The 26,510-nt window shown below is 62.1% G+C and overlaps 1 protein-coding gene across 1 annotated transcript; it reads right to left on the reverse strand.

Moving 5' to 3' along the window:
- Window positions 1–1,466: 1,466 nt before the first annotated feature.
- On the reverse strand, window positions 1,467–13,132 carry LOC127023322 (tyrosine-protein phosphatase non-receptor type substrate 1-like). Its single transcript, XM_050907396.1, has 8 exons — window positions 13,044–13,132; window positions 5,847–6,200; window positions 5,270–5,584; window positions 4,785–5,135; window positions 4,414–4,515; window positions 3,927–3,948; window positions 3,470–3,509; window positions 1,467–2,720 (listed from the first exon to the last, which is right to left on the reverse strand). The coding sequence occupies exons 1-8, from the start codon at window positions 13,123–13,125 to the stop codon at window positions 2,466–2,468; spliced, it is 1,521 nt and encodes a 506-aa protein (XP_050763353.1). The 5' UTR covers window positions 13,126–13,132; the 3' UTR covers window positions 1,467–2,465.
- Window positions 13,133–26,510: the final 13,378 nt, after the last annotated feature.

Consider the following 26,510-nt stretch of genomic DNA (forward strand, 5'->3'; position numbering starts at 1 on the left):
AGCGTCTTCCGTGGGGCAGACCAAGCCCTCGGCATGAGGGGTCCACGCACCCCAAGCTGGGGCCTGGGGGGTGGTCTGGGGAGCCATGGGTGCCCAGGGCTGGGGTGCCAGGGGTGCCAGCTGCAAGACCTGCAGGCAGCACGCAGTGGTACCTTCCCTGCGCCATGGGTGCCAAGGGGGATGTGGGACCCCACGCACCCCGTTGCTGCTGCCCCTGGAGCCATGCCCCTAGGGAGGCAGGGCCCCCCCAGCCGAGCAAGGGCAGGGCAGGGGTGCTCAGCCCGGCCCGGGGGCATGCGGGGTGCTGGCCGGGGACCTCCTGCAGCGCAGCAGAGCAGGGCCACCCGCTCACCCCCAGGAGCACCCAGGGGAAGCTCCCTTGGGAATCGCGGCAGCTGCCCCAGCCGGGAAGGGGCAGCTGTGCCAAGGGCAGAGGCCAAGCTGTCCCCTTCCCGCTCGTGCTTTGAGGATAGCGTGACCCTGCCGGCAGCAGCTCGGTGCTGAGAAAGCCCGGCCTGGGCAGCAAATTCCCTTCTGAACTTCTTCGCAGCATCGCCCTCCGTGGGGCTCGTCACTGCGGGAAGCCTCACGCCGCAGTTCCCGGCCCCAGCGAGAGACAGCTTCTGTGCCAGACACAGTCGAGCCGCCAGCTCCGGGGTGGGAGAAGGTGGGGAGGTCACTGCAGAGGACTGGCACGCTCAGCTCACCCATGGCACAGGCTGCAGCCAAGCACCCACCCTGCCTGCACCCCGGTTTGGGCACCCCGGCTCCAGCTGACCTCCCAGGGAACGGGGGCACCTCAAGCTGCAGCAGGGCTGTGTGGGGAGAGCTGGCCAGACCCCGGTCTGTCCTCGCCCTCGGGGTGGGCTGCTCCCCTCCCTCACGCTGCCCAGGACCAGCACCATAGCCCCCATCCCAGCCTCAACCTCCTGCTGCTGCCGCCTTCCTCCTCCTCCTCTTCCCTCCCTCTGTAGCACACCACAGGGCTGTGCAGGATGAGGCCCCCCCTCCTCACTGCAGGACACGCAGACCCCCCCCCCCCTCACCCCCCCATGCACCCCCAGTGCAGGTGACAAGGTGACCACCCTGAGCACGGGGACACGCTGATGTGCGGGAGCAGCACAGGACTTTTCACTTTTATTATAAAAATATCTTGCAAGCAAAAAGAAAAGAAAAGAAAAAAAAAAAAAAAGAAGTCTGTACAAGCAGTCACATCATTCTCAAAGCATCACCAGGCCCCCCCGGCCCCCCGCCAGCAGCTGGGGGGGGCCAGCCCCACGCATGCCCACTGCTGCAAGGCCACCCGAGTGCTGCGGGAGCCAACGCAGGGTGCTGGCCCCGTGCGATGACCCAAGGAGGGGGCACATGGAAGACACTTGTCCCCACGGGTGGGCTGGGGGGAGCCTGCCTGGCCCCCCCGGCAGAGCTGGGGGCGGGGGGGGGGGGGGTGTCGTGTAATTCTCTTTTAAACTCTACGGGGTTTAGGGGTCTTTACTGAGGCCTCGGTCTTAATTTTGCACATCTTACTCTAGTGTTAAGTACACAGCAGTACACCCACGTACAACACGAAACATTGGGTTTTAGCTCTAAAAATTAACAGTTACATGTCAAACAGTCAAAACATGTTACACGGTACCTGCGGGGAGCTCCCGGGGGGAGCCAGGCTGGCGGGGGCACCCGCAGCCCAGCCGGCGTGGAGCTGCACGCTTTGTACAAGCCTGGGGCAGCGCTGGTGGGTCCCGATGCGGGGCAAGGCTGTGCAGAGGAAGATGAGGAGGAGGAGGATGCTCGGTGCCGGGGAGCCGTACCTGGAGCCTCCCTGGGCGGCAGGATGGGGGAAAGCCTGCGGCAGGAGGGCTCAGCTCGCCGGCCTTCCCAGCCTCGTTGGCCTTGGTGCGAGACCGAGGTCCCGCAGAAGGGACACTTGGGAAGAGAGAGGCGGACGCTTAGGTCCTTCCTTTAAAGCCAGAGTTTGTTTTCCAGGCGCCGGTGGCAGGGAGCCCCAGAAGGCAGCGTGGGGGGCCCCGGCCGGACCCTGCGGGGTCGGGGCGGCTGCGGGAAGCCATGCGAGCCTGGCCAGGCAGCGGCATCCCCATGGGAGCTGGTGTGGAGGCACTGTCCCCGTCCCCTCAGCCCGGCTGGGGCTTCCCGAGGAGCTGCTGCTCCGCTGGCTTAACCCGCTTGCAGGCAAACCCAGCACACCGAGGCTGAGCGGCTCCCGTGGCTGTGGGGGGGGATCCCGAAGGGATGGAGCCGGCAGCCCCAGGACCAAGCTGCCCCCAAAAATCGGGTCTCTGCGGATGGGAGCCGACCCCCACAGTATTGCAGGCTCCATTTCCATCCCAAAAGGTGAGTACCGCAGCGCATCTTCACATCACTCTCAGTGCTTCCAAGAAAATCCTCCTGGGGAGGAGCAGGGTGGCTCCCCACGAGGCTGGGGGTCCCGGCAGCCGCTGCAGCCCTGCTCACTTCCTCGGGATCTGGACGCTGGCATACTCGGAGCCGGCCTCCTCGGGGCGCGGGGCAGGTCGCCTGGGCGCCTTGCTGAGGTGCACCATGTCCAGGTCGGCGTAGGTGAGGTTGTCATCGCCGGTGGGCGCCTGGCTGGTCTGGATGCAGGCGTACTCCGACTGCTGGCTCATCTCCACCATCCGGCGGATGGTCTTCCTCTCTCTGTCGAAGTTCAGGTCCGCGTAGGTCAGGTTGTTGGGGTCCGATTCCTGCGCGAGACACCAAGAGTTCCTCCTCTGGGAGGACGAGCGAGGAGCCCCCCGTGCCCACCCATGCACCAACCCAAAGCCCCACGCTGAAGTCAATCCCGCTGCAGCTCGACCTGGGACAGCTCGGTCTCTGCTTGCACAGGGAGAACGATGCCAGCAGCCAGCTGGGATGATCCTGCAGCAATGCTTTACCCCATGCTACGACTTCAAATCACCAGCCACTGCTGCCACCGACAGGCTTCAGAGCCACCAGCACGATTCAAGAGCCACCACTGCAGCTGCCCCGTCACCCAGTCCTGGTAGGGATGGGCAGGGGCCAGCCTGCCCAGCGATGCCCACGCGGGAGCTGGCAGAGGCCGGGTGGGACGGACAGATTGCTGCCGATCACGACTTTGCTCGTAACTGTGTCACCAAATGCAAAATAACTCCACAAATAGCCTGGCTGGCTATCGCACAGCTGGTTCTCCAGGCAGCACAAACCCAGACTTCCCTGGGAGGAGGAGGAGGAGGAGGAGGAGGAGAGAGGGCGAAGGCAGAAAAGATGCTGGGAAGTGGCCACCCCATCCCTGCAGCAGCTTCTCTTCCCTCTCCAGCCACAGCGTGGAGACACTGAGATGTTTCACAGGGGAACCACCACCCTCCACTGGAGACACCGAGATCTTTCATGCAGGAACCACCACCCTCCAGCTCCTGCCTCCGGTGCCTCCCGGCCGCTCTCCCTCCCCAGGTCCCGGGGCTGAGCAACTCACCTGGGTAGTGGCCTCGCTGCTCTTCTCCGGCTCATGTAACCTGAAAGGGGGAACAAAACAAGTCAGATCATCCGAGTGTCGTCTCTTCCCTAGTGATGGAGCAGCTGGGGGGTTCAGATGCAAAACAAGGTCCTTGCAGCAGCACCCAGCAGGATGCGTCCTCACCGGTGAGCATTTGCTCACGTGCTGGTCCAGCTACATCTCCGCAGGCTGGAGACCCGGCTCCTACTCGCTTTTTCAGCCTCACCAAAAGCCACGTGTTTGGGTATGAGATCACCGTGGGGACAGACCCACAACCAGGGAGATGGGCAGAGCCTGCGCTCCTGCCTTCCCTTTCACAACAAGCTTTTGGGGATCCAGCTCCGTCCCGATCCCAAGGGACCCCGTTTGTGGGCTGGAGGTATCCAGCTCGGAGTGCCTGCGGGTTACTCAGTGACTAGAGGAGATCGGCACTTACCTAGCAGATGGCGAGCTTTTACCTGCCGGAAGAGAAATAGTTTAGGAAGAAATAGTTCAGGAAACAGCGTAACCCCCCACCTCTGCTTCCCCGGGCAGGCGAGCCCACATGCAGAAACTGCTACAAGAGCAGATACACATCTTCTCCCAGAGGCAAGCGCCTGCAGTTTTCTGGAGTTTCACTCCATTTACTGCAGGACTGTTCCTGGCAGAGGGCAGGAGGTGCAGGGGGGTGTCGGACATTTTAGCTACGAGGAACAACAAGCACGTTTGACTCTGCTTCTGGCAGGCATCGGCACGCAACGGCGACCAGGCAGAGCTTTCCCTGCAGCCTGCAAATAACCCGGTCAGCTCTGCTCCATCCTCCCCTTTGGGCAGAAGCTGCAGCTGCACAGTTGTGAATTCAGCATCCAAGCAGTGATGCTCGAGAGAGAGGGAGAAGGGAGACGGGAGCAGCTGCTTCCCTGCCATGCACTTGGTTTCCTTACCCTTGCTCTGCTTTGCCCGGATGAGGCAAAGAATTGCAGCCACCAGCAGTGCCAGCACAGTGCAGACCACTCCCACCACAATATAGATGAGGAGCAAATTCTCTGAAACATGAATGAAAAAGGTCACCATGGGCCTGAAAATGCTGGTACCAACCGAGTCCCTGCAGCCTTACGGCTGGGGTTGGCCTGGTGACGCCTGAAGCATCGAGGACAACAGCTCGGTACCTGCCAGCATCACACCCCCCCGGCCCCCCAATATGGAGATTTTGTGTCCTTGAACCAGATTCTGGTGGGACTTTGAGCTTTCTCAGGGGGGGTGACATCTTACAGCCGCCCCTGGCAGGGACCGCATCCTGGCCGCTCTCACGCACCGTTATCTGTCTGGGGCCAGTCGCTCTGTCCCTCCCTGGCTGGGGCAGCGATCTGCAGGGTGGCTGTCCTGTTGATGGAGTCCCAGGCATCGTGCACCACTCGGCAGGTGAACGCGGACCCGTTCTTCTCCTCCGTCGCTTGGACCTGCACCAGGCTCCTCAGCCTGAACAAGCCCTTGGAGGTCTCCATCGGCTGGGAGACGTTCTCCACCTTTATCTCCACGCCGTTCTCCAGCCAGGTGACGGCCACACCTTTCGGGTAAAACCCATCCACATGGCAGGTGAAGTTCACGGTCTTGTTCACCTCAACGGGGCTCGGCGGGTCAGGGACCACGTGGACACTGGGGGAAACTGGGAAGAGAGGCCGCGCCTGGTGCCTGGCATCCCTCGGCTCTGCTGCCCGCAGGGTGCCCTGTCCCCGCCCTGGGACCCCCAGCCCCACAGGAGCTGGGCACCCCGAGCACCGGTCCCCACCCAGCCCTCACCTCGCAGGGCTCTGCTGAGCGGGTACACCCCCCTCAGCGGGTCCGTCAGCGTGGAGTGCCGCACCTCGCAGACGAGCTGCGAGCGGACGTCGTTCTCCTGCAGTGTCACCAGCACGGTGCTGGACATGTTGTAGGAGGATTTTGTCTGCCCAGGGGTGATCTGGGACTGCTGGTCTGGGATCGGGCTGTCATCCTTGAGCCATTTCACGTTGATGTTTTCGGGGAAGAATCCTCCGGCCGTGCAGGTGAAAGGCACCGATTGCTTTGGTGTCACTCTGTGGTCGGGCCCAGACACAACCGGGGAGGTGGGTCTGGCTGCGGGGAGAAGTGTGGGGCCGTCAGACCAGGCTCTGCCACCCCTGTCCGGCCCCCGGGGCTGCAGGGAGCAGCGTCTCCCGCAAGGGCACGGATGTGCCCGGCGATGGCCCACGGGACCCTCTCCTGGGGCCAGCACCCAAGCCCCTTCCCCGTCCCTGCTCACCCCGAGCGCAGCCCACCAGGCTGGGCTGGGCCGGGCCAGGGGCTGCGCCCAGCAGGGCTGGTTCCCACCGGGACCTGCTCTGGGAGCCCCACTCACCGTGCACGGACACCGCCGTGCCGTTTCCATGCTGAAACGGCTCATCAACACCGCCCAGCGCTTTGCGGAACTTCACGCAGTAATAGATGCCGGCATCCTCGAGGCGAACATCCCTGATGTGGATGCTGAAGTCTGTGTCGGACCCACTCACTGCCCTCGTCACGCGGGGGAAGGAGGCCGTCTGGTCATAAACGGTCTCGTTCCCACTGCCCCAGCCCTTCAGCCACTTCACGGCACCAGCGGGACCGTCTCCGGACGTGGTGCAGGTCAGGTTGAGCGTCTCCCCCGCTGTCACCAACACCTTGGGCTGGGGTTGCTGCACCTTGAAGCCCTGACCCACCTGGGCATCCATACCTGGGGAAAAAACAGACCAAGTCTCATCTGGCACCGCACACTCGGCCAGGTTCCCCACCTGCCCTCCCCAGCCACAGGACGGGGTGAGCACACAGCTCTGGTTAGCGGGGACCACGGGCGACGGGGCTGTGCCAGTGCCAGGGAGCCCAGGGGAGAGGCTGCGGTTACGGCAGCGGGCACAGACCTCTGCCCGCAGGTCTCGGCAGCGGAGCCGGCCGGAGCTTTGCTAGATGACCGCATGCTGTGTTCTGTACAGCTAAAACATCAAGCAAATCCCAGCTGCCCACGCCTGCCGGCACACCGTGCTGCCTCCCGTAGCCACTCGGCTTTGTCAGTCAGGAGGAAACGAGGGCACAAAATACAAGCAAGCTCCCCTCGCAGATGCAGATGCGATACCACATTTTCTGCACTGAATCTGTCCCATTTCTGCATTGAATCCGAGCCCTGATTCATCCCAGCGGCGCACAGCCATTAGCCGAAGCCGGTGCCAGTCAGGCAGACGCCATTCCTGCTCGTCACCGACAGAGGAGAGCAGTCCCCTTCGAAGCATCCCAATAGCGAGGCTCCCTAATCCAGCCGACCGCGTTGCCCCTCGCCGCACAAACAGAAAGCCGCCGTCCCAAGTGACCCCCCCGCCTACGCACCCATGGGTGCCAACGCACCTTCCCGCATGCACGGTCAGGCAGGGAGAAACTCCCGAGGTCTCTAGAAAAACCGCAGGGGCTCCGCTCTCCCTGCGGGCAGGCAGTAACAAAATCCACCTCGGGTGGACCTGCAGCCAGAGCTGGCAGAGACGGGGTTCCGAGCTCGGTGCCGTGCAGGTGTGATGCACCAGGAGCCGGCCGGCTCAGCCCTGTGGGAACCGGCGATGCCGCTGCTCCCCACTTCCTAAAAAACACCTGCAGCCACAGAGAGAGCCACCCCCCAGCCTACACAGCTCCTCGAGGGGTTAATTTTGGCAACGCTTGCCGTGCCAATAGAGTCATTGCGACTGAATTGAATGTATTTCAATGCAGATTTCAATGCAGGTCACTGTTTAAAGGAACATTTTTAAGCAACTGCTGGTAACAGGGGGCAGGAACTGCTGACTGCTGCAATCCCGGACCTGCCAAGTGGCACGCAGAACCGGTGTCACGGCCATGCAGAGACCGTCATGTCTGAGCAGGTAACTCCTGCTGCAGCCGAGCAGCGTGGGGAGCTTACGGACCAGCATCCCGGGTGGGTTGGAGCTACGTCAGCACAGCTGACTCTTCAACCTTGTTGGCTGGAGGGCTGCAGCTGCACCCCCACCGCTCTCGCACCAGAAAAAACCAGGGCAGCGACTCCTGCAAAGGCTGCCCTTGGAACCTCCGCAGCCCGCTGCCGTAGCCATCCCCAGGATGGGACAAAATCCTTGGCTGGATGCTCCCAGGAGGCCCCGCTGTAGGACAAGCTGCTCTGACCCCTCCTGGCCACAGCTGGCTCCCACAGAGACTGGAGAGGATTTTTGGCAGCTGCTAATCCCTTCTGACTTCCAGCAGTATTTGATGTACCCACGGATGTTCTCACTGTCTGCGCAATTACTCGATCTCAACGGCCAGAGTTACCAGGAGCACAGTTTCTCCAGACTCTCCAAGTTAAAGGCTTTTTGCCCCGGGGCATTAGTCCGCTGCATCCCCAGCACAGGCCGATGCTCGCCTGTGAGCCAAACTTTCAGCCCTTGGTGTCTCCCTTCGAAGCCAGGTCAAGGCTAACGTGGTAGCAGCACTTGACACCGAAACAAGTTTGTCCCATAAGACAAGCGTGGAAGGACAGAAACCTGGTTTGTGTTACATCCAAATGCGTTGTTCAGGCTGAGCCTCGGTCTTGCGTCTGAGCAGCGGTTGTTTGGGCTTCTGCAAGGTGAGCCCGTGTTTCTGGGGTGACACCCAAATCGGGGGGAGCAGCCCCGGAGCAGAGCCCCTGCCCTTCACTGGGGGCTTGTGCACCCCATGTGCAGGGCACGGCGGTGACGCAGGGCACACACCGCTGGCTTCGCTGCTGCGGCATCTCCTGAGCTTCTCCATCGCCTGCTGCCCCCGGACCTTTCGCAAGAAACGGTTGAGAAATGCACAGAGGAAGTCTGAAAGCGGAGAAGCATCATCCACCTCTCGCCGAGGCCCCCGCCTGGGGACGTGACCCAGGCAGGGGACCGGGCTGCTCTGGGCACAGGGACTGGCACCCCCAGCCACCCACCGCACAGACCCCCCCTCCCCGGCCCCTTCGCATGCCCAGGGTGGCCGTGTTGCTAATTGCTCGCTCCACCACGCTGGGCAAACGAAGCCTGCATTGCCTCACCGCTCGTTACCGGGTGGCATTGCAATGCAGCAAGGGCCGTGCACCCTGCGCGCAGCCCAGGTGCCAGGAGCCAGGCCCCCTCCCCGCCGCAGAGGCTCTGTGCCTCATGATGAACGTGTCGCTCGCTGCTCCCCTCTGCAATCCTGTCTGAAAAGCAACTTCTGTGGGGTGGTGACCCCCCCCGCCCCGTGTCCCCTCGAGGGTCCCCTGCGCTGGGGGGGAGCCGCCCTGCTTGGAGGGGCCAGTGCCACCCCGCACAGCCAAGCCCAGCCCAGCCTGCAGCGAGCCCAGCGCTTCCTCTTCATCCTCCCTCTCTCCATCTGTCCATCTCCCCAGGAGGCAAGCGCCGCGCAGGAGGGGAGAGAGCCAGGGGAAGCGCCTGCTTTGGGGTCCCGGAGCTGACCCCACCGCTGGAGTGTGGTCAGGGCGAGCGGCAACGGGCATTGCTCAACCCCAAAGCATGTTTCTTGGTTGCAGCAACGGGGTCTCAGAGCAACATCCACAAAAGCACGGGGCAGTTAAACTGAGCGTGGCAGCACCCAGCCACGCCTGGCGTGCGGCAGGGGCTGCAGCTCACCGCCGCCTTGGCACAAGGCTCCTGCCTTCCTAGGGTCACAGGGATTTATCCTGGCAGGCAGCGGGGCTGCCTCTCCGAGAGCCCGGGTTTGCAGCCGGGCTGCGGATGGTCTGCGTGCATCTCACACCGGCGAGCCCACGTCGCCTCCTCGCCGGGCAGCGGCGTGCGAGCACCCTGCCTGCTCCCTGCGCCGAGGGATTTGCAGGCAGGGCACGTGCTGTTGTCCAGTGACAGGCTGCCGGAGGTGCTGCTGCAGCGGGGCCGCCGCCGCGCGGGGCTTTTCTGATGGTGCTGCTGCTCCCAGAGCGGCCAGGGAACAAAGGGCTTCGTGCTGCCTCCGGTGCCGCCTGCCAGGAGGCTTCGCCGGCAGCTCTCGGTCTCTTGGTCACGGCAGAAAACGTTGCGTGGCTCTAGGCAGCCTCTCAGATAGGACTAAAATGTGGCTTTTGGGTATTTTTCCATGCGTTCTGCTGTAGTAGCCGCCACGCTACTTTAGAGACTTTCACACACAGCTCTGCTCGGCCGGTGCTCTTCAGATCACACCGTTCAGGGTTTGCAGATCTATTCTACGTGAGCTTCAGCCATGATATGCCACGTTAACACCACGCCGCCTTAACGAGCCCCGCTCACACCTCCCAGCCGAGGAGCACGAGGCCCGGTCAGACCGCCCGACTTCCCCACCTGCCCACCCTGCACCCAACAGCCCTACGCCAGGACCAACCTGCCCCACCGCATGCTCAGAAACACCTTCAAACTCCAGCAGCAGGGCGCAGAGCGATACCCCCACCCCCTTGCAATGGGAAAACACAAAGGGGAAGTTGATAGAAAACCCCAGAATATGCAAGTTAGAAAATGCAAAGTTTCCACTGAAGCTCCTTTCCTCCCTTCCCCCTGAATGCAGCTTCTCCTTGCAGCCAGCAGAAGATGTCTCTCCTCCTTCCCCTTTCTGGGTGCTCGCCCCGAGGAGCGGCGGGGCCAGGAGCCCGGCCGAGCCCCCTCGCAGCAGGTATTTGCCAGCGGCGCATGCAAGCCCTGTACGCTCGCGACGTGCTTGTGCACCGGGAGCGGGACGCAGGGAGTCTTTGTGCTGCAAACACACAGGGGGACGCCGCGATTTCTCACCACAAGCGCCGGTTCAGTGCAAACCTGCTTCCCACCCGCACGTTCACAGTGCCACCCGATGACACTATTTTCTTAGACTTTGATTTCAAACCACCTACAGTCAGAGCGCGATCCTTTTGCCCTCAAGATCAAGGGGAGTTTAGGTGCTCTGACCCCGTAATCTGCTCTATCCTACACTCCAGAATTAGCAAAGGGTTTTAGAGCCCTGAAAATCACCACCTGACAGTTCCCACGTAGGTGGGAGCACCCTCGCAAGCGGACCCAGAGCACTCCCAGCCCGCAGAAGAGGCATGAGCACAGGCGTCATGCTGCGCCTGGTCTGGCAGAGCCTCCCTCCCGTTATTCGGTTTAATTTGAGAGCAAAATAATCCCCAGCTCTCTCGCGGCGGTGCAAGTTTTCCGTCTCGGTGACACATTTTTTTTTTCCCTGTATTCCACCTTTTGAAGTATTTGATACTGAACAGATTGCAAGAGGCTGGGGTTTAATTCAGGAGAGGCTGCTTGGATGCTGCCTGGTAAAAATAGACTTTTTTTTCCTTCCGAAAGAGCCGGGTAAGGAGCTCCAGGATGGCGAGGGGAGGGCTGCGTGCTCCAGAAGCAACGTGCAGCTGGTCACCGGCATCCGGAGCCCCACGGTCACTCACTGAAGGAACGGGCTGATGGGCAAGAGAAGCCCCAAAATAATCCTGCTGGAATTTCACCTGCAGCGGGGCTGCCCGCGGGGGAAAATAACAGGTGCTGCCTATAAAAAGGGCCTGGAATCTGCAGTTCAGGGGAAGACAAGAAGAGAGACCCGGGGATAGCTGCCGAGCGCTATGCAGATCCCAGAGCGGCTTGGGGATGGTTATAGTAAAGGCTATATTTTACATACATGACATCAGGGGAAGCCTCGGATCACACGCAGCCACCATTTGTGAGCTTCCCTCCTACAGCATTAGCAGAAATTCAGCTTGAAAGCCAGAGTCCCACAACCAAACTGATCTCCTCTTGAGAGGAGGCTCTGGGAAGTGCAGCTGAAACCCTGTCGAGAAACGCCTGCACGGAAGGGTTCTGCACGGCGCAGATTTTGCAATTTGGCTTCCCAGCATCTCGCTCCTCTTTGCCCTACAGGAAGATCTCCTGCAGGACCTTCCCTGTTCCCCTTTGCTTCTGCAAAAGCACTGCCGGAGCAGCCGCCCTCCGGCAGCGGGAGCCTGGGCCAGCTCTTCTGGAGTTCAGGCTGAGTTTGAGCCGTGGCCCAAGAGGGTTCACTGCAGGGTCTCCACTGCCCGGAAAAAAAAAAAAAATTGAGATCTGCATGCTTGCACTTGAAATCAGGGACGCAAACCACCTCACAACCCAGGACTTTCTGCCCCAGGATGGTTCTTTTCCTATGGCTGGCTTGGAAAAATGGGGTTCTCACTCCAAGGCCACGTTTAATTAAACTCAAGAGCTTTGCTCGAGCCATTCTTTCGTGGCAGAAATCGCAGCGGTTCACTGAGAAGCTGCGCTCGCCGCCAAAGCCTTCTTGGCTTTCAGCAACTGGGAGTTTTCAGCTTGGGGCCAACACTTCTCAGTTGTGATCAGGCAACTCAAAGCAAGGAGTGTTGTGCTGAAAGCATTTGCTTTCTGCTCAAGTTTGCACTCAACTCTCTGCTCAAGTAAAGCTTCGATGGTAAATATCTCCAATGGGCCTGGAAGAGAGCGATTTTCCCCCACACGGGACGACGTTTCACCCGTGTGGGAGCCTGGGCTGGGCTATTTGTAGCAGGAGCCGGCTGGAAGGCGTGAAATTTGGACAGACCAGGCAAAAAGCTCAGCAGCGAGATGCTCCTGAACGTGCATTGCTGTTGCCCCAGGAGGCTTGCACAAGATGCCCCGTCCCTTCCTGGAGGTGCAGACAGCGGCGGGCAGGAAGGAGAGTGATTCCTTAGCAATATCATCTGAGATGAAGAGCACCAAAACGAAACATCCTAGAAAGTAAACATCCTTGAAAGCAGCAGCCACCACAGGGCTTCGTTCCTGGTGGAGCGAGAAACTTCCCACTGCTAGCGAGGGAAGGGAAACAGCCAGGGAGCGGTGCACGCTCTGATCATCCCTTCTCATGCTGCATCCCCAAGCTTTTATAAGGGACCGGCAGAGCCACAAGCCCTGGGGAGGGCTGGGGCAGCGGGGGGGGCCGGCAGCAGGAGCCTGAGGTGACCCAGGGCCGGTGCTCGCAGCAGGGCTGGGTGACACAAGGCGCTGGGGAGGATGGTGCAATCCCACCGCTTTGGTGCTCAACAGTTGGGTAGAGCAGCAAGAACTGCATACCGTCAGGGGTAAAGCAGAGGGTAGCAAGAAAAACAAGTTCCCGGCAGAGGAGGCAGGCAGCCCTTGCCGGAGCCTCCCCTTGCCCTCTCTGCCATCCTTCCCGTCTCCGGGCAGCCTCCGAGTGGGAATTTGGGCTGCTTGCAGAGATTTGCCTCTCACATAGCTGGCAGGGGGTGCTAGCAAATGGGTGGAAACAACATGCCTCTTCATGTCCTTGCCTAATTCCCTCGTCTCGCTGGAAAGGGGAATGTCTGCCTTGAAGTTTGCTTCTAGAGGAGCAGCCGGGCGAGGGCCCTGCGGGAGCCCCCCTGCTCCCCTCTGCCATCGCCGCGCTCTAGGTCATCCCATGGAAAGGTCAAACCGAACGCGCGCCGTGAGACAGCATCATGTCGCGTACAGGAGGTGTGCGGCGGCAGAGAGGAGAGAGCAGGATGGAGGAGAAATGGGGGGGTGAGGGGGGGGGGAAGCCAAAACACAACAGAAGAGGAGGGTGGCAGGAGCAGGAGAGCCCGTCGCAGGTCGGAGCCATGGCTTACCTGGCCAGCCGCGCAGGGAGAGCAACACCAGGCAGGTCAGCGGCCAGGCGGCACGGCCGGGGCCGCGGGGAAGCGGCTCCATCGTCGGCTGTTTCTGGGAAGCAGAGATTAGAGTGGCTTCAGAGCGCGGCTCCGGCTTCGGGCTTTGCCTTTTGTTGTTTTTTTTTTTTTTTTTTCAATTTAAAAAAAAAAAAAAAAAAGAAGAATTGCAGCTGGAGAAGGAAATCGCTTTTCTCAGCCCCAAAATGAGGAAGGAGGGCTGGGCTCCCGCCTCCCCCCGGCTGCGGGCGGAAAGCGCACACCACACGCGTGGCCCCGCCGCCGCCCGTGGGCACTGACCTGGCCGGGCCGGGCCCCGGGCTCGGGCTCCGCTACCGGGCGCTGAACGGAGCCGCCGCGGCGGGGCCCCGGGCGGGCGCATGCCCCGGTGCCGAGCGGAGCCGCGCCTGCCTGCCTCCCCACCGCCGCGCCGCCTACCCCGCCGCCGTTGCCTTGGCACCGGGGCGGGATGGGACCGGGACCGGCCCCGGATCGGAGAACACCCCCACCCACCCACCAACCCCTCCCCGCGGGGCTCTGAGCAGCCCCGGTTTAAGGCCGCTTCCCCGGCGGCGGGGGCAAAGCCAGCACCGCCCGGCCCGGAGCAAACTTGCTTTTGTAAGGTCACCCCGGCGTTGCCCGGTGTGCTGCTGCCTTAAGGTGGGGTGGGGGGGGGAGAACCCCGAGCCGGTCCCGGGACCCCCCGGGCAGGGCTGCGAGGAGCCCCAGGGTGCCCGGCTCTCCCGGGGCAAGCAGGAAGCACCCAGGGGCGGAGGAAGCAGCTGGGGCAGAGGAAGGATGGTTCAGTGGCCCCAGTGCTCACCCAGGGCTGCGAGGAGGGTGGCTGGGGTCCCCTCGCTCGCCACAGGCTTCCTGCGACAGGGCCAGCATGGTCACGACACGCAGGCTCAGCAATCCCAGCGCTGGGGTTGGGGTGCCGGGGCACACGCAGCCTTGGGGCTCCTGAACACGCAGGGCGGTTTGTGCCGTCCGAGGGACCGTGCAGGGCCAGCGGCTGAGCTGGGACAGCCCGTAGCAGAGGCGCAAACAGCATTTTGGAGGTGCCACGTGGACAGGCCGGCTCAGCCCACGAGGGTCAGAGCCAGGAGGGGATTCTGGCACAGCACAGACAGTTGGAGGGTGGATGGGGATGGAGAGGAGATACCTGCACCCCTCTCAGCATGGGGTGCTGGAGACACACCCTGGGAGCATGGGGACATCCCCATGATGTCCCCTCAGCAGGACAGGGTTAGTAGGAGCCCGTGGCAGGGAGAGGCGAGAGCCTGAGGACGAGGCAGCTGCAGTGGGAGATGGGGCTGAGGGAGGGTGCAGAGGAGGAGGAGGGTGCCTGGATGTGAGCATCCATGGGACATGTGTCCCATGTGTCAGGGAGAAGCACCGCCCTGCTTCTCCCTGACACAAAGTCCTTCCCAGGGGAGGCACAAGGACACATCCTCCACTGTCTGTGCCTGCTGCAACTTCTCCCGCCACCCGTGGGCACTTCAGCAAGGCCAGGACAGGGACCAGCTCGTTCCCCCGTGCCCTGCGTGGGCACAGTCACCTGCAGCCAGACGTGATGCTGGCAGCTCCCAAAACCACTCTGCTTTCCCCTCTGCCCACCCAGGGACGGGGTAGACACTCTGCAGACCGGGGCTGAGCAGGGGCTCCCAGCCCCAGCATGCCCAGGTAGCACCCGGCAGCACCCACCCACCCACGCCACAGCATCCCCAGCAGCGCAGATCACACCCAACTACTCTCCCACGCCAGACCGGGCCCCGAGGGCAGCATCGGGTGCCGTGCCATGCCGGGGGACCGGCTGCCGGCTCCCTCCTCCCTCCCCAGGCAGCCGCTGGGGCTGTCGGCTTTATTTAGAGCTTCGCACAAACAAACAGCAAAGATATCTGAAGTGACTTGGCACCGTCAATCTGTGCACGGCGTCAGCCTGCGTGCGTTCCCGTCCCCGCCAGCCTCCCCCTCGGCCCCAGCTACGCCCATGTGTTGCATCCAGCCTTAATTTAGCTCGCGTTGCTGCTGGGAGCCGGGACCCACCTCCCCAGGCATCTGCGCTGCACATCCCTCCGGGAGCTCCCCCGGGGGCAGCTGGAGGCTGCACTCAAGTACTGTGGCCAGTGCTACTCCTACTGCAAAATAATTTGTGGCCAGCGCTGCTCCTGGGGAGCCCAGTGCAGCAGTTGTTTTTATTTCCCCTTTGCACAGCTGGCGAGGGCGTGAGCAAGCAGCGGGGACCCAGAGGAGCCGCTGGGTTTGGCCTTCAGCCTTTTGCACGTGCAGCGTGGCATGGAAATAAATAATCGCTTTGCACAGGGATGGGATGTGGGATTAGCAGTGGTTTGTGGAAACCTTGCAGCTACACTGCCATGGGCAGCGCATCCCACTCAGCCCGAGTCTGGGAGCAGGCACCCTGGGGGTGAGCGGGTGCCCAGCAAGAGGGAAGGTGCTGGGGACGCGCTGCTGCAGCCGTTCACAGCCACTTTCCTGGTTATTTTTAAATGGAAGCACAGTTTCTGGAGGCCTGGCTGACTTCAGCCTGTCTGGGCTGTTCTCCCGCTTGGTGTTGAAGGTTCAGACAACCTGTTTTGAGGCAATTACAAAGCGGAGACAGCCCGTACGCAAGCAGCCGCCGCAGAGCGCTTGGGAAGGAAAGTTAGAGCTTAAAAAAGCTCTGCAAGAGAAGGTACCGCGGCAGAGCAGATGGTGCAGCGTGAGCTTCCCTGGAAGAGCTGCTATTGCTCCCCATTAGGAAGCATATGGGCAGGCTCAGCTGCCTCCCCTCCTGCCCACGGCCCTTCCACTCGGCATCGCAGGGGCCCGCTCGAACACGGAGGGTTTGGAGGATCCACCCCGGGAGGGCAGCCCCTGCCCCACGGGCTGGCAATGAACCCGGGGGAGAGGAGCGGTCCGTTCCTTTGCATGCCCGCGACGGAGCGAGAGCACAGCGTTTCGGGAAGCACAACACCGTCATTAGTAGCTTCCTTCTGCACCAAACACCCACAGCGAGCAGGAGGCTGCTGCGCCGTTTGGCAGGGCGGGCAGCGCTGCCAGACTCCCTGTGCTGCCAGCGGGCAGCCGGGCTGCGCTTGCTCTCGCAGCATCTTCATGCTTCAGCTTAAAACCACTGCTCCCGCAGGGATGATTTTGGAGCCCGGCTCTCCCCGGCCCCGGGAGCCATGCAGCAGCCGGTGTGGGGGACTGGACCAGCGTTTCAGGAGAGCTTTTCAAGAATAGGTTGATTTTCACAGCTTTGAAGCACAGTGAGGAACTTGCACCACGCTGCCAGCACCCTTTCAGGGAAGACACGTGCTCTGGCCGGTCTGGGCTGGGCTCACCCACCCTCCCGCAGGTTTGGGTGCTGGAGGGAGGCTGAGCCAAGCGGGGCTCTGTTCCCCTTCCTGGGGCAAAGGCTCCAGCCAGAGCTGGCACTGCTCCCAGCAGGGACCAGGGGCCCAGTGTGCTTCTGCATTTCCCCATTTTCAGCTGGGCAGCTCTGCATGGGCAGCAGGACCGGCTGCGTGGGTGCCTTCCTCCCCAGGAGGAGGTGGGGATCCTTCCCCCCGCACAGGGACCCCCGGCTGGGGCAGCAGCACCCCATCTCTGGGACGGGGCCAAAAAGACCCTCTTGTCTGAGCCTGGCAGCATCCAAGGGGAGCAATTACAGCCTCACCAGGGCGATGCCAGCCGAAAGTCTTGCAGCACTGGTTTTGCCCAGACTGCTCTTTCATCCCCTAATGAGCAGCCTGTCTGATCCCCTCCCAGCACTGACAGCCCACGGGGACAGCGGTGGCTCACTCTGCTGAAGGGGGATTCGCAGGTGATGGAGATGGGAGAGGTTTCAGTTCCTGCCCTACGGTGCCAAACCTGGGCCTATTAATGAGCCACATTTCACTAACGATGGAGGTGACCGCAGTTCTTTCCCTGCCCAGGACTTTCCCCCTCGGGATCCCCAGCCCCAGACCAGCATGGTACGGCGCAGTGGGAAGGTTACCTATGGCCTGACCGACCGGCCACATCGCACCAGGACACAGCGGCTGTCCCGGAGGGCTTGTGAGCTCAGTTCAGCCTCAAAACCCAAACCAGCAGGGAAAGCTTAGAGATAAACATAGGAAAAACACTAATACTTTGGACACCAGCCTAGAAAACACCCTAAAACCAGCATCCAGCAGTGCTGTTTTGGGGCCATGGGTACAGAACCATGCCCAAGCACCGGCAAGCAGCCAGCACCCGTGGGACCCCTCCACGATAAATCCAAGTAACACATCGCACGGCCCCACCGAGGCACTCAGGGTTGCAGGGACTCGCTGCCCCGGGGAAGCTCAAGAGCTGCCCGGTCGTATCCTGGCCCAAGCCCAGCCCCAAACACAACCCAGCCTGGGCCCAGCACCCCGAAAGGTGCTGCTTTCATAGCTCACCACAACACAGCGAGGTGTGCGACCACATCAGAGCACCGAGCCCAGCCCCAGCGCCCACGCTGGGTCTGCCCCGGCGTACGCAAACCAGCGCAGCCTCCCTGCAGCCGGAGAGCAACACATGCACGGGGCTGGGCACACTCACCCCATCTGTCCTCCAGCTCCAAAGCCAAATTTCAAGACCCCTCCAGCCTACGAGCCAGGTGGGCACATCCTACAGCCCTCTGGCCTCTCCCCGCCAGCCCTGAGGCTTCGCAGTCAGCACCCTCACAGGGCTTTGAGCTGGGAGGAAAAAAAAAAACCACACAAATGTCTTCTAAAGTAGGTAGCACCAATTACACTGCTGATATTTAGGGCTTCCAGCACAACAAATGGAGCTTCAGCTTCATTAGGTACCATGCCAATTTAATCCAAGACATCCAGTACAGAAGGAGCTTAAATTAGTTTATCTGATGTTAACTTATAACAAGCAATATGTTAACACGAGGATGGAAAGAAGTGACCAGCAGCCTGTTTGCAAGGAGCAGCACACAGGGGCAGCTGAGCCGGCCCGTGACCCAGGGAAGGGGTGAAGGCAGCAGGCACCCACAGCAGGAGCACCCCAGCCCCACAAACACTGATCTAAGAAACCGGGGGGTGTATCATACCTGTCTGCTCAGCACACGCTCCTGCTGCTGCAGCACCCACCACCACAAACACCTTGCAGCTGGAGATGGGGGCACCCAGCCACCCCCTTATGTGGGAGAGGCCCTGGGAGGGGGTAATGAGCTGCGGGGGGTGCTTCGTTAAGGCTCGCCAAAAGAAAGGCAGGGGTGGGCTGTGGAGGCTGCTGGGGGGGCTCCCGGGAACTGTCTGTAATTGCTTTGGTCAAGCTTTTATTCGTGTGATTTAGGGGCGAGCTGAGACATTTCAGGTCCTTGTCTGAGCTTTCAAGCCCCGGCAGTGCAGATGGTGCTGGGGGCGGCTGGGGAGGAGGTGGTCCCCGGCACGGGGGATTTTCCGAGGAGGCCACCTCCTCGCACGCCGACCGGACCCACTGCCTGTTACTGCAGCCTCCTTGGGGAGCCGGGTTCCTAATCGCAGCCCACTTAATTTTAGCGGCCCCTGAGTGCTCTGCCGGGATCGGCTGGTCCCCTCCCAGTCCATAAAATGACTTTCAGGGAGGACGAGGGAGGGATGCCGTCACTGCCTGCCCCACACAGGCCTTCGCCGGGGTGGAGTGATGCTCCGAGTGCCCTCACGGCATTCACGCACCATCACCCTGGGCTTTGGCAGCGGCGGCAGAGCCCAGCCGGCCTCAGACCATCCACGACCATCCGCTGAGCAAAAAGAGAAGCATGTGGGGTGCAGCGGGGACCGTATCCGCACCGCAGCTCACCCGTCCCAGGGCTATGCAATGCTCCCGGGCTGCTACCGCTCGGCAGCGGCACCCTGCAGGGTGCTGCAAACCGGGTAACTCGGCCGGGCTTCCTTAATGCAGCCCTGCAAGCTTCCGACTGGGGGGAATTCCTCCTGGCTGTGTCAGAGCAGGAAAGGTGGTTTATATCCTGTGCCTGGCCTGGAAGTGGCCCCGGCTGACCCGGAGGCGATGGGCAGAGGGACGGGGTTTAGGGTGAAACTGCTGACAGGCTGGGAAAAGCCGGCTGCGGGGGGCAGCTCGGAAGGACGGACCTGGCAGGGCCGGCACTTGCTGCCCGGTTAGCTGCCATAAGCACTCGGAGGGCTGTGACGACATTTTTCTGAGGCAGGATCCTGCCCCTTGCTCTGGAGGAGGATTTGCTCTGAGCAAAGCCCGAGCAGTCCCACGCTGCAGCCTCCTGGATCCGCAGCACGTGCACGGCGCAGGGACGGGGACCAGGGCGCGAGGCAGCTCCCACCCAGGGCAGCTCACTGGGGGGCACAGGGTGGCCCCAATCCTGCACCCCTTGTGCTAGCAGCTGCAAAGCTCAGGGGCTGTGGGGATATCCGCGCTGGCCGGGGGGCATGGCTGGGGCTCGCCCCGGCTTTTGTGGGCTCCAGAGCTGCAGGCAGCCCCAATGCCGCGGTGGCAGCTGAGCGGTGCCTGCCCTGGGACCCTTGGACCCATGGAAGGGATGCTCAGCCCCGGGAGCAGCAGTGCTGTGGAGGAGAAAGTGGCAGGGAGGGGAGGGGAGGGCAGGCAGGGGCAGCCAGGGAGCTCCAGCCATGCAGGGGACATTTCGGAGCTGGGTGTTAATCATTGATGGGCTCCTGGGAGCTGTTTGAGCCGAAGCCTCCATCCCCGCTCCAGAGGGGAAAGCTCTGCACCGTGCCGGCCCACGGGGAGGTGGTGGCGGTGCTGGTACCCAGATCCCCACGATGCACAAGCAGCTCCCCCCAGCCCACAGCCAAATTTATGTACCAGGGGCTAATTTCTGTACCAGGGGCGTGACACGTAGCCTTGTCACGCTGACGCCAGACAAATTTACTTCGCCCTCTCCAGCCCCTGCAGCTGTGGTTCTCCCCAACGGGCCAGGTCCCTGCCAGAGCTGCTGGCGGTTCCCCACGTTGGATGCAGCCCATCCTCCTCCGGCTGCCCCCTGCTCTTCACTTGGTCCCGTGCCGTGCCCGTGCCCAGGGTCGGCCAGGGACCGTGCCTGGAGGCCAAGGGCTCCCGGGGTGCTGCGGGTGGGTGGACGGGGTGCAGGCTGTGGAGATGCACGTGGGGACTGCGGGTGCCTTTGAGCCTACGGCCCCATGGAGCGATGCTAGAGAAGACCTTGGTCTCCCCTTGGCGGTACCGCTAGGACCATGGCAGGGTGAGGAGCCTGGCTGAGGGAGGAGCGATATCATCTCGGTTTTCTTCTGCCCTTTTTTTTTTTTCCTGCATCCTCTCAAAGTTCTTTGTTGATTGCAAATTGTTATCATGAAAGCGCATCCAACGCTGCAATAGCAGATAATGCTCCGCGCACTCCCAGGCACGGCTGCTGTAACTCATTGCAGGCTGGGCTGCCTGATAAAGTCCTGCGGCAGCTGCAGATGAAAATAAAAATGCTAACGCGGGGGGATTTATCATGTTAAGCTATCTCAGCCCATCGCTTCCTGCTCGTCAGAGCTCTCGCTGGAGGCACAGGGACAGTTGCGGGACTTTGAAGCAGAGGCTTGGCGGGGGATTTGTGCTGTGGGACCTTGGCCGGCCAGGCACTCGCACCTCCGGAGCCGGGGAGATGCCCCAGTGGAGGGCTGAGCCGGGGCGCATGGGGTGCGGGAGTCCCGGTATAACCCCACATCTCCCTTTACCGAGTGTTGTTAACGAGGGTGCCGAGAGATAACGGCGTGGCTGGCAGTGAGGGCTTTTACTGAGATTATTTGTGTAAGTGCCGTATCTAACGTATCGCGGCAGAAACAGCAATTGCGCAGCGGCTGGGATGCAGGGGGGATGCACCCCCCGAAACGGCCGGACCCAGCCCTGGAGCGGGGGTGCTGCTCTCTTGACCAGCCCCCAGCACCGCCAGCACCGTCCCCAGCCCTGACACCGGGCTGTCCCTGCGGTGGCTGTCCCCACGCTGTCCCCACAGCAGCCTTGCAGCTCGGGGGCTGCATGCCGGGGCTCGGGGCTGTTTGCTTTGGCCCCGTGGAGACCAGGCACATCCATGCTGCCTGACCCAGCACTCCCAGCTCCACGGGGCTGGGGCCATGCTGGTCCTGCTGCTGGGAGCTTGAGGAAAATGCTTCTGCAAGGGGTTTGCATTGTTTTGTCTTTTTTTTGAAGGGCAACAAAAAGCACAAGGATTAATTCTGGCTCTGCAAGATCCACCACGCTCCTGGTGACTGCATCAGTCCCAAGGGTCTGGCCTGGCCCCAGTAAGGAGCTGCAGATCAGAGCTGTGAAACGCTGCCATCCTGCCCCGGAGCTCGGCCTCGAGACTGGAGGGGATGGCGCAGCACGGGGCCGGGCAGCTGGGCCAGGGGCCAGAGGACTGCCGGAGCTGTGGAGGGGGATCAGGGATTTAGAGGGTCTGTGGGATGTCTAACAGGTTTCGAAAATATTGCCTGGGATTATCTGCTAGCAGCGGCGGCCAGAGATGTCTGAGCTGAGACGCACGTCTGCCCCAGCTGATGTCTGCTGAGGGAGGGTGCATGCAGGTGGGAAGCCTGTTCTGCGGGTGCATGCGGGCGCATGCATTTGCATATGCGTGCACGTACGCGTGTGCACGTGTGTGCATGTGTTTGCATGTGGGTGCACACACGTGCATGCGTGTGCAGCAGCGACAGCTCTGGGATGGGGCTGTAGGTGCGAACGGGGCTGCTGGCCCGGTGGTGCTGCAGGGTCTAAGCCATGCACGGCCCCCGGCGGCTGCCAGCACCGTGCCGGGTCTCGGGTGCCAGGAGGGAACCTGGAGAGCCGGTGGCAAAGCATCTGCCCTGCGACGTGCACGAGAGATGCTCCAGCCTTCATTGCGCCGCAGCCCTTTGACAGAGGCTCCTGACCGCCAGCATTAATGATATCCACCCAATTAGCCGCTGTGAGCTCTGCCGGGCCCAAAGGATTAGCAAAATCATCATCCCAAGGCATAAGCAGTTAACACCGCTAATTAGTCATCGTGTGAATCCTAACGCAAACACTAACCCCGGTGCAGGCAGCCGGCCGCGGCAGCACTGCGGGCAGGGGGCTGCCGCTGCCCGCCTGGCCGGGGCCTCGCTCGGCTCCTGGAGATTGGGAGCTGTTTACGGAGAATTTGCCGGGCTCGGGGATATGTTATTTTTACACGTTGCCATAGTTACCGATACCATTATAAAATTAAGCCTGAACCTTGCGGAAGAAATGGATCTGTCAGAAGCAATTATTTTAGCGAGCGCACTGTTGATCCCGCTGTGCTGCCCACCCCGCGGCCGGCAGCGAGGGGCCCAGCCCAGCCGGGGCGATGGAGCTCCCCACCGAAGGCTCTGCAGGGGCCGCATCCTGCTAACGGGCGTGTCGCCGGGCCGAGGCGCCGGGCAGGCTGCCGGAGTACCGGCCTCGCCTGGCCGCACCACGCCGGGAGCCGCCGGCGCCGGCACAGCCCCTCCGTGCTGGCAGCACCGTTGGGCACGTCCGGGGCGAACAAAAACCCGCTGAGAGCGCGCTTTCAGCCCTCTCCGTGGCTCCCTCCCGCAGCGCCTGCTTTCCCCCTTCTCCTGCCTCTCTAAATATTTTTTCCTTTCCCTGCACTTCTCCTCAGAGGGACACTTGTGCCGGGCTTGGGGCGCTGCCAGCACCGGGGCCGCCGCCAAGCACAGCCAAGCTTTAAGGTTGCTCCGTGCTGGGAGGAGCGGGGAGCCCCGGGGACCCCCGCAGCGTCCTGCCCTCGCTGGCTGATGGGGACGCCCTGCGCTCCCCTCGGGAAGGGGAGCTCCCCAAAGGGTTTCCCCATCCCGAGCAGCGGCCCCCGGCTCTTTTCCCCGGACAAAACCCACCAGAGCATCCCCGGGAACGCGCACGGCTCATGCCGGGAACGATGCACATGTGGATGTCGGGGGGACCAGGACCACTCCCATGTGCCACCCACAGTTGATCCAACATGAAGAGCCCCGGGCTTCCCCAGTGCAGGCAGGACACCCCTCCTGCCTGCCCTGGGACCCTCTCTCGGGTGCTGGCAGGACCAAGTGCCGTAGCTGGATCCACCCTCCCCATGCCGGCCCTGGAGGGTGATTATCCCTGAGCAATGTCCCGTCAAACACCGAAAGCACAAAGTAAGTCTTTCTTAAGCACTGGATGTTCCTGTTCATCCCACGGTCCTGGAAATCCCTCTTTAATCATTGCCAGAGTCTTGGCCTCCACAACATCCTGCGGCGAAGGACCGCACGGGCCAAAGGAGTGTTGGGCGCAAAGGATTTCCTTTGAAATGTGTTTGACACTTTCATTTTCACTGCCTGCCCCCTCTGCCTGCGATGGAGGAGATGGGGAATGGCCGGAGGGCAACCCCCGGTCTGCCCCACACGCCCTCAGCTCCAGGGATTTAATGAAAATGATTCCAGGTCGGGCAGAGAGGTTCCCAGCAGCAAGAGCTGCGGTAGCACAACCTCCTGTTAGACACCAGAGAATCCACACGGACAAGCAGCGTTCTCCAAGCACCTCCACCTCTCCTCAGCTTAAAGTCCTGGACCGCAGCCCGGGGCTCCCGGTTCACTTTCCCGTGGCCGCAAGGCCAGGCTGCAGCGTGGGCACAGGTCGGCAGTGCCCGGGAGCCCACCTCCTCCCCGAACATCCCGGGGGGTCCCTCAGGGCACCCCAGTGCCATGGGGCGGCTGTCCCATAACGTGGCTTTCACTGGGGCTGTGCTTGGGGGGCTGGAGAAATCTCTGCTGTGCTGGCGAGAGCCCTCACTACATCAGGCACCCAGCGGGAGGACGAGGCTGGCAGTGAGGCTGCGGCACCGAAACAGTTCCTATGACAACCCCAAATCCCAGACCTGTTTATCCCCTTTAATAAAAATCCACAATAACCGTGAAACCGGGGAATAAGATTCAATAAGTAAGACGCGAAATAAATCAGGAACAGTGTAAAGCGCGTCACTGTTTTACTTCGGCTTCGTTCCTTGCTTTCCAAGGAAAAGCCTGAGAAATGGGGGAGCTGCAAAGGGGCGAGCTGGCGGGTTTGGAATTGGTGGGAGCGGGGTCCGGCCATGCAGCATCCCAGGGCTTCTCCCTCCAGTTCCCTCTCCTGGCAGGAGCGCAGCCCGGGGCAGTCAGCGGGCACAGGTAAGACCCGCGTGGCATTTCTTGGGGACAATCAAAAGTGTCTCTGAGACCCTCTCGCCCTTCCCAACCCCCTCAAAGCACCCCAGCGGTTCCTCCAGCTCCCCATGCTGCTCCCCGTCAGTGTCCTGGCACAGCATCCCCGTGGCATCGCCTGGTCCCCATGGCATCCTGGCGTCCCCACGGCATCGCCGGGTCCCCAATGGCATCACGGGGTCCCCATGGCATCACCGGGTGCCTGTGGCATCGTGGGGGCCCTGTGGGGGCCCTGTGGCATCGGATGCTCTTGGACCCATTGCTGTTTGGCTAATGCTGATGTGGGACCAGCCTGTCTCTCCCTGAGGACGGGCTTGTGGCCACCACGGTCTCACAGTGGCAAGGACAGGGATGGGGACAGGGACGGGGACAGAGCAGGAGCACAAGGGAATCTTGGACAGAGACAGCCACAAACCAGAGCCTTGGCTGGAGCCGCTGCCCCATCAGCCGCTGGAGGGGACAAGCTGGAGCGATGCCGGCTCCTGGGAGACGCGATGGCCCCTGGGCACCCATCCCTGTGAGAGGCACTGCCAGCGCCGGGGGGCTCTGTTTCTCGCTGCGGAGCTGGAGCATCCCGGGGCAGGGCACGAGGCGTCTATCCCCGTCTCTCCCCTTTTCTCCTTGCTCAGCCCTGGCTCCAGCACAAGCTCAGCTTTGTCCCGCTCCCTCGCGAGTGCTGCCAGCCCTCTCCTGTCCCCCAGGTCACCAGGGAGATGCCCACATCCCCCTGCTTCAGCCAGCCCCATGTGCTAGCTGAGACCATGCTCTTCCTCGGCGTTAATTAAATCATTGCTCCCCCTCCCCTCGCTGCTGGGGCCAGCCTCCTCCGTCAGTCACGCTCTCCGGACTAATTGCTCTCTGTTATTCCATGTTCTCCATTGGAGGCTCGTGCTCCCCGTTGGCTCTTGGCACAGCCCACACCTCCCACGCTGGCTCCCCGGCACGGCACGGCACGGCACGGCACGCACCGCCGCCCCGGCAGGCCCTGCCAGCCCTATTGCCTCGGCACCTCCAGGAGCCATTTCCCAGCCCCTGGGGCCGGGAGCGGAGCAGATGCCGGAGCAGCCCCCGAGCATCCCCTGGCCCTTCCCCAGCTCCTGCTTTCTGCCTCTCCGCAGGGTGGGGGTCCGCGCAGACCCCCCCACGGCACAGCCCAGCTCAGCCTCTCCTCAACCCCGTTGCTCGGCTTTGCCATCCGGCGAGGTCCTGGCACCAGGCTGGTGGGGAGCAGGAGCACGGCTCCACACCGCGCTTGCCGGGCTCACAGACCACACAGAGGAAAAGCCTGGCTAAAACCCCCGGCACCACCCACACGCCGGGAGCTTCTCACCGTGGCAGGGGCCGCTGCCAGGCCCGTTTGCCAGGACACACCGCCGCGGCTTCATCTGCCCCTGCTGCACCCTTGCCCCGGCACGGCACCGCCCCGGGGTGTCCGTGCATGGGGTCTGACGCTGGGACACAGCCCAGACCCTGGCTGGAGCTGGCATGTCCCCTCCCTGGCTGGGATGCCGAGCCTTTCCCCACCGCCCATCCAGCCACCGTCTCGGCTCCGCACCGCGGCGAAGCCGCCTTTGCTCTGCCCCGGCTGCGGGCAGGAGGAGCCCGGCGAGTACCGGCCCCAGCATCGCCCTGCGCCCGCCTCAGCCATTGCAGCTCTCGACCTGGCACAAGCACCCACCTTTTTCGCTCAAGCACCCAGTGGGCGGCTCAGCGGGACATGACACCCGATGGCACCGGGAAACCACCCCGGATGAGCAGTAAATCCCCGACCCCAGCGTTGCCCGGCGCTGCCCCCCAAGCGAGGCATTGCCCCCCGAGCGAGGCATTGCCCCCCGAGCGAGGCGCTCCCCGGCACGCTCCTACCTTGTGTCTGTGCTCGGGCGCTTGTTTGTGCTTTCACTGCCGGCACACCCCGGGCTGGTGGCTTAAAGGATTTTCCTATAATAAGTACCAAATCCCTCCCCTGGGCAGTAAGCCGCAGACCTGGGCCCTTTCCTAGGTACAGAGTGCTCCACTGTGCTCTGCTCACTCGCTGCTTTGCATATGCTTGTATCGAACTGGATTTCCCCCCTCCTGACCTAGCCCAGTGCTTAAAAAGCCCTAAATCCCCTTGAATTTCATTTCCTCTTGTCCGTGAGGTCTATCCCCAGTTTCAGTCTCACCCACTTATTTTACATACTCCTGTTCGCAATCCTGACGTGAGCTTTCTGCGAGCTTTGGTGTCCTCCCTACGCAGAGCCTGGGCAACCCCTGTGTCCTGCTCAGAACAGCC

This window comes from Gymnogyps californianus, chromosome 17, assembly GCF_018139145.2.
Source record: "Gymnogyps californianus isolate 813 chromosome 17, ASM1813914v2, whole genome shotgun sequence".
In the NCBI taxonomy this organism is placed as follows: Eukaryota; Metazoa; Chordata; class Aves; order Accipitriformes; family Cathartidae; genus Gymnogyps; species Gymnogyps californianus.